The sequence below is a fragment of the Oncorhynchus nerka genome, linkage group LG20 (genome assembly GCF_034236695.1).
Source record: "Oncorhynchus nerka isolate Pitt River linkage group LG20, Oner_Uvic_2.0, whole genome shotgun sequence".
Classification (NCBI taxonomy): domain Eukaryota; kingdom Metazoa; phylum Chordata; class Actinopteri; order Salmoniformes; family Salmonidae; genus Oncorhynchus; species Oncorhynchus nerka.
In genome coordinates, this window is record NC_088415.1 from 68749204 (window position 1) to 68761781 (window position 12578).

Genomic DNA, 12578 nt, shown 5'->3' on the forward strand with positions numbered 1-12578 from the left:
CGGCCTTGTGAATGTTGACCTGTTTAAAAGGTCTTACTCACGTCGGCTACTGGGAGCGAGATCACACAGTCGTCCAGTACTCACTGGGCAGCTCGCGGCTGGCTTTCCCTGTGTAATCCATGATGTTTTGCAAGCCCTGCCACATCCTGTATTGACGTTTTGACTGTTTGATGGCTCATCAGAGGTTGTAGCTGGATGTCTTATAAGTGTCAAGGTTAGTGTCCCACTCCTTGAAAGCGGCAGCAGAAGCCTTTAGCTGAGTGCGGATGTTGCCTATAATCCATGGTTTCTAGTTGGGATATGTACGTACGTTCACTGTGGGGACGACGTCGTCAATACACTTATTAAATAAGCCGCTGACTGAGGTGGTAAACTCCCCAATGCCATCAGATGAATCCCGGAACACATTCCAGTCTGTGCTAGCCGAAACAGTCCTGTAGCCTAACATCTGCTTCATTGGACCACTTCTGTAGTGAGCGTATCACTGGTACCTCCTGTTTGAGTTTTTGCTTCTTAGCAGGAATCAGGAAGATAGAGTTATGGTCAGATTTGCCAAATGGAATGGGAGGGAGAGCTTTGTATGGATTTCTATGTGTGGACTAAAAGGTGATCAAGTGTTTTGTTGCCTCTAGTTGCACAGGTGACATGCTGGTAAAAATGAGGTCAAGCAGATTTCAGTTTCCCTGCATTAAAATCACTGGCCACAAGGAATGCTCTGGATGTGCCTCCAGGACAAAGTGCTTTTACAGTAACAGATTAAAATTGATACAATATGGTAATCCAGTCCCTAACAGCATCTACAGACCAAATGAAAAACTCCTACAACAAAGGACAAAGAATTTCAAAGGACGACCTCTCTAAAGTATTGTCCACAGAATGCAGCATTGCTCATGCAAGTCCGTGGTTCCCTCATCCTTTCATGCTTCCTTTAAAACCATCCATCAATGCTCTCAGTGCTTCCAGATCAAAAAGGTTCCCTTTGTCACACCATGATTAGCCCATTGATGCTAACACTTCCCTTACAGAGTGTCATATCATATGCTAATGGTAGTTCAGATTCCCTCAGATGTTATTCCCCAAATACACTGAGTCATGCCTCGGCTCATTCATCTGCAATGATCTGAACAAACTGACCAGGCGAAAGCCAGCCTACTGATGAGCTTCCACCATATTGCTATCACTCTTCAAGTCTTTTCCAACCATTGCAGATGAAGGCGGATTGACGTTTAGACACTTGAAAAGGAGCTGGTGATTTGCTGATGGTCTAGCAGGCAAGGGGGGTGCCAGACAAATGGGATGTGCCCCAAATGGATCCCTATTCCCTGTAGGCCCAAGGCAAAATTAGTGCACTATATAGGGAATAGGGTGCCATTTGGGACACAGCCACCCAGTCAGGGGTCTGTGAGTTGTGTTGGTGCTAATGCTACAGTAGGCACCGAGCTAAGCCACCATGACTCTATACAGCCTTCACTGTTGAGTGGCATGACCTTTTCCATTTCACAGCTGAGAGAGTGGAGAGAGCAGTGCTGCCAGGGGCGACCTTTACCAACCGGCCTGATCCATCACCTCATCAGTCTCTCTCTCTCTCTCTCTCTCTCTCCTCCTCCCTCTCTATTAGTCTCTCACTGGAACACCCCTTTCCTGCTGCTGTCATTCATTACAGGCACCATGTTAACTCTCACTATGGACACACTGTTAAAGCATATTCATAAACCAGTGCAAAGTTCTACTGTATTTACCGTAGACACTGAAAACTCACGAGACAGTTAAAATCCTATTCTCTAGAGCAGTGGTATTCAAAGTCGGGGAACACAAAATTAAGAGCAGAGTATAAAAACTGGGAAAGAGAAATTGAAAAATACAATTTTATTGAGTAAATGCATTTATTGGTTTCTTTTCATTTTGATAAGAGACGAAAATGCAATGAATTGAAGGTCATTTGTTTATGTAAAAACCTTAAATTTACAGACTTTAAGGTTGTCATTAGATTTAGGGTGGGCTTGCAAGAAATTCTTGGGGGGGAAAAAATGGGGTCCACAAAAACTCTGGCAGAAAAGAAAAATTGGGTCCCCACTGAAAAAGTTTGAATAACACTGCTCTAGTGAACAATCCTATTCACTTTATAGACATGTTTCATTATCAGTGGAATGTGGGCTGCTCACCTCTGTGCTACCTGAGTCGATGGATCTGTCCACGTTGAGCAGTGATTGTCCCTCGCCCACGCACACACCCTGCGACCATAACGCACAGCGGTGATGTGCCCAGCACTGCCCCGACTCCTCAAAGAGAGACTGGGTGTCCACGTCTCCTGGGAGGCCCACATGAGCCAGCTCATCCCAGAACCTGCTTGCCTTGTCTGGGTCGGGTAACTCCCCATAGCTCTCAGCTCCACTGGAAGAGAGATGAGCAAAGACAACTGGAGATGAGGCAGAGGTAGAAAGAGTTGATGAAGCAAAGTGAGGCAACCTGGGAGAAGACCGTAAAGGATTAAGGAGAAGAACTAATGCAGAGAGGAGAGGAGGGAGAGAGCAGAAGAGGAGAAAGAGGGGGTGGGGGGGGGGTCGCATTATTTGGCTGTGACACACAAGAGGCTGGCTGTTCAGTCTCATAAAATCTGCTGAAAGGGAAGCGGTTCCCAGAGTCCATGGCTTGCTCTAGTGAGCAGCAAAGCATGCGGAAAATGTGGCAAGAGGGAATTAGCATTTATAAGGACCCTAGTTGGTTTCAGTAAACAGTAAACACACAAACAACCAAAAACAGAAAGACTGAGGTCTAAGATGATGGAGGAAGTTAGAATCATATTCCCCGTATAATGCCTTGTCATTGTTATCGCTCTTCTGACAGGAGCTTATATATTGTGCAATATAGGTTTAGTATTCAATGCACCTCATGGAACAGCGTGGACTATGAAGAGACACAATAAAAAAACACTACACACACATGGATTTTGTGTTGTAGATATGTGGTAGTAGAGCAGTGGCCTGAGGGCACACACTTAATGTGTTGTGAAATCTGTTGTGAACGTATTGTAATGTTTTTTTAAATCGTATAACTGCCTTCATTTTGCTGGACCCCAGGAAGAGTAGCTGCTACCTTGGCAACAGCTAATGGGATCCATAATAAATACAAATGCCACCATCCTTTTTGTTTATATCATCCTCCTCCTCCGTTTCTCTCCCTCTCCCCACCCGCACACTCTCTCTCCATGGACCAGTCAAGTCTAGAGACCCGATGACCAATCACACTGCTCCAACACAACAATGCTTGGCTGGCGTTAGCCCGCTGCCAGGGGAGTTGCAGTGTGTGTGCGTTAGTGCTCTGCTCATTACATTACGTCACAGGGACCCCAGGGAGATGCTCTATTGGCTCCAAAAGAGCCAAAACAAATTAGGCAGCTGTCCAAAACGTGTCCAGGGAGGTTCCTTTGTTGGCATAGCGCACAGTATGCACACACACAAATGTACAGCGTGCACGCACACACACACTGCAAACGCTCACGTGTTAGTGTTACTCGTGGCATCGTAGGGCCCCTGGTGACCACAGTAGGCAGAAAAGGCTTGCTAAGGTGGAGCAGAGCGGCACCAATTTAGCCTTCAAAAGCAGAGTGCTAGCATTCATATACGCACTCAGACCCTTCCTCTGAAATATACAAAGCACTTATTCCACACATCAACTCTGAGATTACAGATCTCAGCTGCCAGCTAAATCACGTCCTATAACGATGCTGCACACACATCTTCGTTTGATACTGTTTTCGTGTTCCTTTGTTTTTATGCTCATGTGTCATGTTTCTCACTCAAAGTCTGTGCGTCTGTATTGGACAGCAGCAGCAAAGCCCAGCTCTCATTTTCACCCAGCTCATTAGCCGGCTACAGAGGCCATCACAGATTTCACCGTCCCTGCTCCGCTGGCCAAACCCTTTGCCAGCCAGCTCTACTTACTTCCGTGTGTCCCTCTGTCCTGAGCTGGCCTCTCCGGCCGAGTCACTGGGCTTAGTGGTTCTGTCACCACCGCCTTGGCTGGCCTTCCTGTGGTCGCTGGAATGGCCTACTCCGCCTGTCGCACTGCGCTCGTGTCCAGGCGAGGAGTCAAATACTCGGAGATCCCCCTGACCCAGCAGACTGCGGCCGTCACAGTAACAGAAGGCACAGAGCTGCTCACTGAGAGAGAGAAAGAGAGAGAGAGAGAGAGGGTTAATTATATATGGGACATTCAGCTATGCATGCAGTACGTAAAAGTAGGAAAATGTATGAACTCACTACAGTAAGTCACTCTGGATAAGAGCATCTGCTAAACGTGTCTGCTAAATGACAAAAATGGTCACTGGCTGGTCGTGAATTAATTATCTTTGGTATGGCCTGGTCAGGTGCAAGCAAAGCAAGTATACAGTCGTGGCCAAAATTTGAGAACGACACAAATATTAATTTCCACAAAGTTTGCTGCTTCAGTGTCTTTAGATATTTTGTCAGATGTTACTATGGAATACTGAAGTATAATTACAAGCATTTCATAAGTGTCAAAGGCTTTTATTGACAATTACATGAAGTTGATGCAAAAAGTCAATATATGCAGTGTTGACCCTTCTATTTCAAGACCTCTGCAATCCGCCCTGGTATGCTGTCAATTAACTTCAGAACCACATTCTGACTGATGGCAGCCCATTCTTGCATAATCAATGCTTGGAGTTTGTCAGAATTTGTGGGGTTTTGTTTGTCCACCCGCCTCTTGAGGATTGACCACAAGTTCTCAATGGGATTAGGATCTGGGGTGTTTCCTTGCCATGGACCTAAAATATCGATGTTTTGTTCCCCGAGCCACTTAGTTATAACATTTGCCTTATGGTAAGGTGCTCCATCATGCTGGAAAAGGCATTGTTCGTCACCAAACTGTTCCTGGATGGTTGGGAGAAGTTGCTCTCGGAGGATGTGTTGGTCCATTCTTTATTCATGGCTGTGTTCTTAGGCAAAATTGTGAGTGAGCCCACTCCCTTAGCTGAGAAGCAACCCCACACCTGAATGGTCTCAGGATGCTTTACTGTTGGTCATCGCTAACAGCCACCACTAACATTGAGTGGCTGCTGCCAACATACTGACTCAACTCCAGCCACTTTAATAATGGAAATAGATGGAAATTGATGTAAAAAAAAATGTATCACTAGTCACTTTAAACAATGCCACTTAATGTTTACATACCCTACATTACTCATCTCATATGTATATGTATATACTGTACTCTATCATCTACTGCATCTTGCCATCTTTATGTAATACATGAATCACGAGCCACTAAACTACAGCACTATGTTAATATACCCTACATTACTCATCATGTATATACTGTACTCTATACCATCTACTGCATCATCCTCTCCGTTCTGTACCATCACTCAATCATATACAGTGGGGCTAAAAAGTATTTAGTCAGCCACCAATTGTGCAAGTTCTCCCACTTAAAAAGATGAGAACTGTAATTTTCATCATAGGTACACTTCAACTATGACAGACAAAATGAGAAGAAAATCCAGAAAATCACGTAGGATTTTTAATGAATTTATTTGCAAATTATGGTGGAAAATAAGTATTTGGTCAATAACAAAAGTTTCTCAATACTTTGTTATATACCCTTTGTTGGCAATGACAGAGGTCAAACGTTTTCTGTAAGTTTTTTTCAAGGTTTTCACACACTGTTGCTGGTATTTTGGCCCATTCCTCCATGTAGATCTCCTCTAGAGCAGTGATGTTTTGGGGCTGTTGCTGGGCAACACAGACTTTCAACTCCCTCCAAAGATTTTCTATGGGGTTGAGATCTGGAGACTGGCTAGGCCACTCCAGGACCTTGAAATGCTTCTTACGAAGCCACTCCGTCGTTGCCCGGGCGGTGTGTTTGGGATCCTTGTCATGCTGAAAGACCCAGCCACGTTTCATCTTCAATGCCCTTGCTGATGGAAGGAGGTATTCACTCAAAATCTCACGATACATGGCCCCATTCATTCTTTCCTTTACACGGATCAGTCGTCCTGGTCCCTTTGCAGAAAAATAACCCCAAAGCATGATGTTTCCAACCCCATGCTTCACAGTAGGTATGGTGTTCTTTGGATGCAACTCAGCATTCTGTCCTCCAAACATGACGAGTTTAGTTTTTACCAAAAAGTTATATTTTGGTTTCATCTGACCATATGACATTCTCCCAATCTTCTTTTGGAACATCCAAATGCTCTCTAGCAAACTTCAGACGGGCCTGGACATGTACTGGCTTAAGCAGGGGGACACGTCTGGCACTGCAGGATTTGAGTCCCTGGCGGCATAGTGTGTTACTGATGGTAGGCTTTGTTACTTTGGTCCCTGCTCTCTGCAGGTCATTCACTAGGTCCCCCTGTGCGGTTCTAGGATTTTTGCTCACTGTTCTTGTGATCATTTTGACCCCACGGGGTGAGATCTTGCGTGGAGCCCCAGATCGAGGGAGATTATCAGTGATCTTGTATGTCTTCCATTTCCTAATAATTGCTCCCACAGTTGATTTCTTCAAACCAAGCTGCTTACCTATTGCAGATTCATTCTTCCCAGCCTGGTGCAGGTCTACAATTTTGTTTCTGGTGTCCTTTGACAGCTCTTTGGTCTTGGCCATAGTGGAGTTTGGAGTGTGACTGTTTTAGACTCTTTTATACTGATAACAAGTTCAAACAGGTGCCATTAATACAGGTAACGAGTGGAGGACAGAAGAGCCTCTTAAAGAAGAAGTTACAGGTCTGTGAGAGCCAGAAATCTTGCTTGTTTGTATTGTGTGACCAAATACTTATTTTCCACCATAATTTGCAAATAAATTCATAAAAAATCCTACAATGTGATTTTCTGGATTTTTTCCCCATCATTTTGTCTGTCATAGTTGAAGTGTACATATGATGAAAATTACAGGCCTCATCTTTAAGTGGAAGAACTTGCACAATTGGTGGCTGACTAAATAATTTTTTGCCCCACTGTATCTTTATGTACATATTCTTTATCCTTTACACTTGTGTGTATAAGGTAGTAGTTGAATTGTTAGGTCAGATTACTCGTTGGTTATTACTGCATTGTCGGAACTAGAAGCACAAGCATTTCGCTACACTCGCATTAACATCTGCTAACCATGTGTATGTGACAAATACATTTGATTTGATTTTTGATTTGGTTGGCATGACACAGGACTGATGGTAGCGCTCACCTTGTCTTCTCCAGACAAGCTTTTTTTCCAGATGCGCTGGTCTGGTCTTTTTCCCTAAACAATCGGAAAGGGGATTCATCAGAGAAAATGACTTCACCCCAATCCTCAGCAGTCCAATCCCTGTTCATTTTTCAGAATATCAGTCTGTCCCTGATGTTTTTCCTGGAGAGAAGTGGCTTCTTTGCTGCCCTTCTTGACACCAGGCCATCCTCCAAAAGTATTTGTCTCACTGTGTGTGCAGATGCACTCACACCTGCCTGCTGCCATTCCTGAGCAAGCTCTTTACTGGTGGTGCCCCGATCCCACAGCTGAATCAACTGTAGGAGACGGTCCTGGCGCTTGTTGGACTTTCTTGGGCGCCCTGAAGCCTTCTTCACAACAATTTAACCACTCTCCTTGAAGTTCTTGATGATCCGATAAATGGTTGATTTAGGTGCAATCTTACTGGCAGCAATATCCTTGCCTGAAGCCCCTTTTGTGCAAAGCAATGATGACGGCACATGTTTCCTTGCAGGTAACCATGGTTGACAGAGAAAGAACAATGATTCCAAACACCACCCTCCTTTTGAAGCTTCCAGTCTGTTACTCAAACTCAATCAGCATGACAGAGAGATCTCCAGCCTTGTCAACACTCACACCTGTGTTAAAGAGAGAATCACTGACATGATGTCAGCTGGTCCTTTTGTGGCAGGGCTGAAATGCAGTGAAAATGTTTTTTTTGGGGGGGGGATTCAGTTTATTTGCATGGCAAAGAGGGACTTTGCAATTCATCTGATCACTCTTCATAGCATTCTGGAGTGTATGCAAATTGCCATCATACAAACTGAGGCAGCAGACTGAAAATGTATGTGTGTCATTCTCAAAACTTTTGGCCGCGACTGTACACACACGGCAATATATTCTTACAACAAAAATCTGTCGGAATTGAAAGTTACACATAGACCTTTAATCAACCTATACTCAATCAACTGATCAAGCCACATCCATGTATTCGAGGATCCAAAACAGAGGATCTCGAGCCATCATAGAGAGATGGGCCGAGAGGTTGGGAGTCAGTGTGTGAGGGAAAGTAAAGCGAGCCAGGCAGAGCAGACCAGCGCAGGCAGCAAACATTTATCAGGTTGGTTTCTAGAGGAGATAGGCTTGTTAATAAGATTAATACGATCCCTGGAGAGATTCTGCCTGTCTGGCTTGACTGCCCCTCCATCAGCAACATCGACAGTGCAGTCAGTCTGGGAGATTGATTACAACCTTTAACAGAGTGACACCTGGGGGGGAGGGGGGGGTGCACTGTGCATGTGTGTGTTTGTGCATTAATGAGAATAGCAGAGAAGCCCATATGCTGTACGCATGTACACTGACAGACGGACCTATACATATCTCATTAACAAATATACACAAACATACAGACAGACCACATACAAACATATGAAGACTTGACGTAGGCCTCTCTGACTGACCTGCTTTTGGCTCCTCGGGTAGTAGCAGGGCCAGCGGCGGAGGGTTCGGCTGCATCCCCAGTCTGAGGACTCTGGACATGGGGAGAGTGGGGCTTCTCCTCGGTCTCCCCCGGACCCTCAGTGGTAACCACCTTCACACTGTCCACCTGCTGCTGGGCTGGAGCATCTGATGGTGCAAAGACACATAGGATGGGGTTTAGAGGCAGAGAAGCATGAATATCTAGCCATAGAATCTAACCGGTACGTTTCCATAGATTTCTATCAGTCATGTATATTTGTGCCCTGAAGTGATCATCCATCTACCAAATGCCAGATCAGATGTGAATACAGACATTAAGTCTCTGACCGACACAGAGGACTGGACGGTTGTCTTCAGTTCCAGGCTATTTGCTCCAGGTCAGAAACAGAAACACCCTTTGGTAGAGGAAGGGATGATGGTGGGAATATGGAGACCATATGCTGGAGCGCTGATTGCAGTAAACCCAAGGGGAGCCCACAGGCAGGTTTCCAGTCACATACGACAATAACAACGTCGACAAAAACACCAATTACTCACGTCACTTCAGACAAACAGAACAGAGGGTTATTAGAAACCTGAATAGTGGCCATGGCCTTTTACACAGACACTTTGAAGATTGGACTATAATTGGACATCTGACAAGTAACCTCTGAGTGGTTTGTGGTTTTGGTTGCGTTTTGACATGTCTGTGGCTGGCCTGCACTTGTAGTTACATTCCATCTATTGGTGGTTTGTAATTTTGATGAGCATTTAGCTAACATGTCAATGCCCTGGCAATTAGGGGTTAAATAGATGTATTTAGTCCCAAAGGTCAAAGGTCTTCTCCAAGGTATGTTCATTGTTTAGGTTTGAAGGTCAGTAATGTATTAATAACCTATTGAGACAATTACTATGGCAACAAGCATGAAAGGAAAGGTAAAGTGGCCTAAACACACGGTGTCATGAAAGGAGAGTTAGACAGACACAGGAAGGATTGGTACTAAAGGTCATGTCACGACCTCGGTGTTGACTTTTTCTGTTCTTGAACTCAATTTAATTTACCACAGGTGGACTCCAAGTTGAAGAAACATCTCAAGGATGATCAAAGGGTCTGAATACTTATGTAAATAAGGTAACGTCATGATGGGGTATTGTGTGTAGATTTATGAGGGGATTAAAAAAATTAAAAAATAAGTCTGTAACGTTATAAAACGTGGAAAAGGGAAGGGGTCTAAATACTTTCCAAATGCTGTGTATATAGATAGGCCAAGTCCATGACAGCTCTGAGCTGTATGGGAACTGGGAGCAGGTCACGTGATGTACACACACAGAGAAGCATCTAAAATGGGCTGGGGGAGAGTGATGGGATTTTGAAAAGCTTTTAGAGGGCATTAGCCTTGGGCTCCCTCCTGCTCTGCACCTCTCTATGCCAATCTCAGAGCAGGGAGAGAGAGAAAAGGGGGAGAGGAGAAATACGGAGAGGAGAGGGCAGAGGGAGGGAGAGTAAAGAGAGGGAGAGAGTCAGATATACTCAGGAATTTTTGTGTCTCTGTGTCCAGTAAGAAGCTAGAAACCGTTATACACAGGCAGTTAGAAAAGCCAAGGCTAGCTTTTTCAAGCAGAAATTAGCTTCCTGCAACACTAACTCAAAAAAGTTCTGGGACACTGTAAAGTCCATGGAGAATAAGAACACCTCCTCCCAGCTGCCCACTGCACTGAAGATAGGAAACACTGTCACCACTGATAAATCCACCATAATTGAGAATTTCAATAAGCATTTTTCTACGGCTGGCCATGCTTTCCACCTGGCAACTCCTACCCCGGTCAACAGCACTGCACCCCCAACAGCAACTCGCCCAAGCCTTCCCCATTTCTCCTTCTCCCAAATCCATTCAGCTGAAGTTCTGAAAGAGCTGAAAAATCTGGAACCCTACAAATCAGCCGGGCTAGACAATCTGGACCCTTTCTTTCTAAAATTATCTGCCGAAATTGTTGCCACCCCTATTACTAGCCTGTTCAACCTCTCTTTCGTGTCATCTGAGATTCCCAAAGATTGGAAAGCAGCTGCGGTCATCCCCCTCTTCAAAGGGGGACACTCTTGACCCAAACTGCTACAAACCTATATCTATCCTACCATGCCTTTCTAAGGTCTTCGAAAGCCAAGTCAACAAACAGATTACCGACCATTTCGAATCTCACCATACCTTCTCTGCTATGCAATCTGGTTTCAGAGCTGGTCATGGGTGCACCTCAGCCACGCTCAAGGTCCTAAACGATATCTTAACCGCCATCGATAAGAAACATTACTGTGCAGCCGTATTCATTGATCTGGCCAAGGCTTTCGACTCTGTCAACCACCACATCCTCATCGGCAGACTCGACAGCCTTGGTTTCTCAAATGATTGCCTCGCCTGGTTCACCAACTACTTATCTGATAGAGTTCAGTGTGTCAAATCGGAGGGTCTGCTGTCCGGACCTCTGGCAGTCTCTATGGGGTGCCACAGGGTTCAATTCTTGGACCGACTCTCTTCTCTGTATACATCAATGAGGTCGCTCTTGCTGCTGGTGAGTCTCTGATCCACCTCTACGCAGACGACACCATTCTGTATACTTCCGGCCCTTCTTTGGACACTGTGTTAACAACCCTCCAGGCAAGCTTCAATGCCATACAACTCTCCTTCCGTGGCCTCCAATTGCTCTTAAATACAAGTAAAACTAAATGCATGCTCTTCAACCGATCGCTACCTGCACCTACCCGCCTGTCCAACTTCACTACTCTGGACGGCTCTGACTTAGAATACGTGGACAACTACAAATACTTAGGTGTCTGGTTAGACTGTAAACTCTCCTTCCAGACCCATATCAAACATCTCCAATCCAAAGTTAAATCTAGAATTGGCTTCCTATTTCACAACAAAGCATCCTTCACTCATGCTGCCAAACATACCCTTGTAAAATTGACCATCCTACCAATCCTCGACTTTGGCGATGTCATTTACAAAATAGCCTCCAATACCCTACTCAACAAATTGGATGCAGTCTATCACAGTGCAATCCGTTTTGTCACCAAAGCCCCATATACTACCCACCATTGCGACCTGTACGCTCTCGTTGGCTGGCCCTCGCTTCATACTCGTCGCCAAACCCACTGGCTCCATGTCATCTACAAGACCCTGCTAGGTAAAGTCCCCCCTTATCTCAGCTCGCTGGTCACCATAGCATCTCCCACCTGTAGCACACGCTCCAGCAGGTATATCTCTCTAGTCACCCCCAAAACCAATTCTTTCTTTGGCCGCCTCTCCTTCCAGTTCTCTGCTGCCAATGACTGGAACGAACTACAAAAATCTCTTAAATTGGAAACACTTATCTCCCTCACTAGCTTTAAGCACCAACTGTCAGATCATCTTACAGATTACTTGCAAAACTACCATTCCAGTGTTTTACTTGCTATATTGTATTTACTTTGCCACCATGGCCTTTTTTGCGTTTACCTCCCTTCTCACCTCATTTGCTCACATTGTATATAGACTTGTTTTTTTTACTGTATTATTGACTGTATGTTTGTTTTACTCCATGTGTAACTCTGTGTCGTTGTATGTGTCGAACTGCTTTGCTTTATCTTGGCCAGGTCGCAATTGTAAATGAGAACTTGTTCTCAACTTGCTTACCTGGTTAAATAAAGGTGAAATAAATAAAAAATTTAAAAAGAAGAAAGTTACAGGCAGTTTTGCGAGCCAATGATAACTAGCTTTACAACAATGACTGGAAGTCTTCAGATATCTATCTGCATGCTCTCATCCATCCCTCCCTTCACTCTCCAGGATTGGGGGAGGGAACCACTCCACTGCCTCCTGAGAACTCCTGAGACATCGTATACTTTGAGCAGCCAGGATGTGTCAGCTCTCAGCTCAGCTAGAGTT

General features: G+C 44.9%; 1 protein-coding gene across 1 annotated transcript in view; it reads right to left on the reverse strand.

Annotated features, from left to right (window-relative positions):
• LOC115103015 (histone-lysine N-methyltransferase 2C-like) overlaps window positions 1–12578 on the reverse strand; it is a 131992-nt gene that overhangs the window by 98921 nt on the left and 20493 nt on the right. Inside the window, 3 exon segments of the mRNA XM_029623565.2 lie at window positions 2163–2391; window positions 3942–4160; window positions 8661–8826. Of these exon segments, the coding sequence (XP_029479425.2) occupies window positions 2163–2391; window positions 3942–4160; window positions 8661–8826 (614 nt within the window).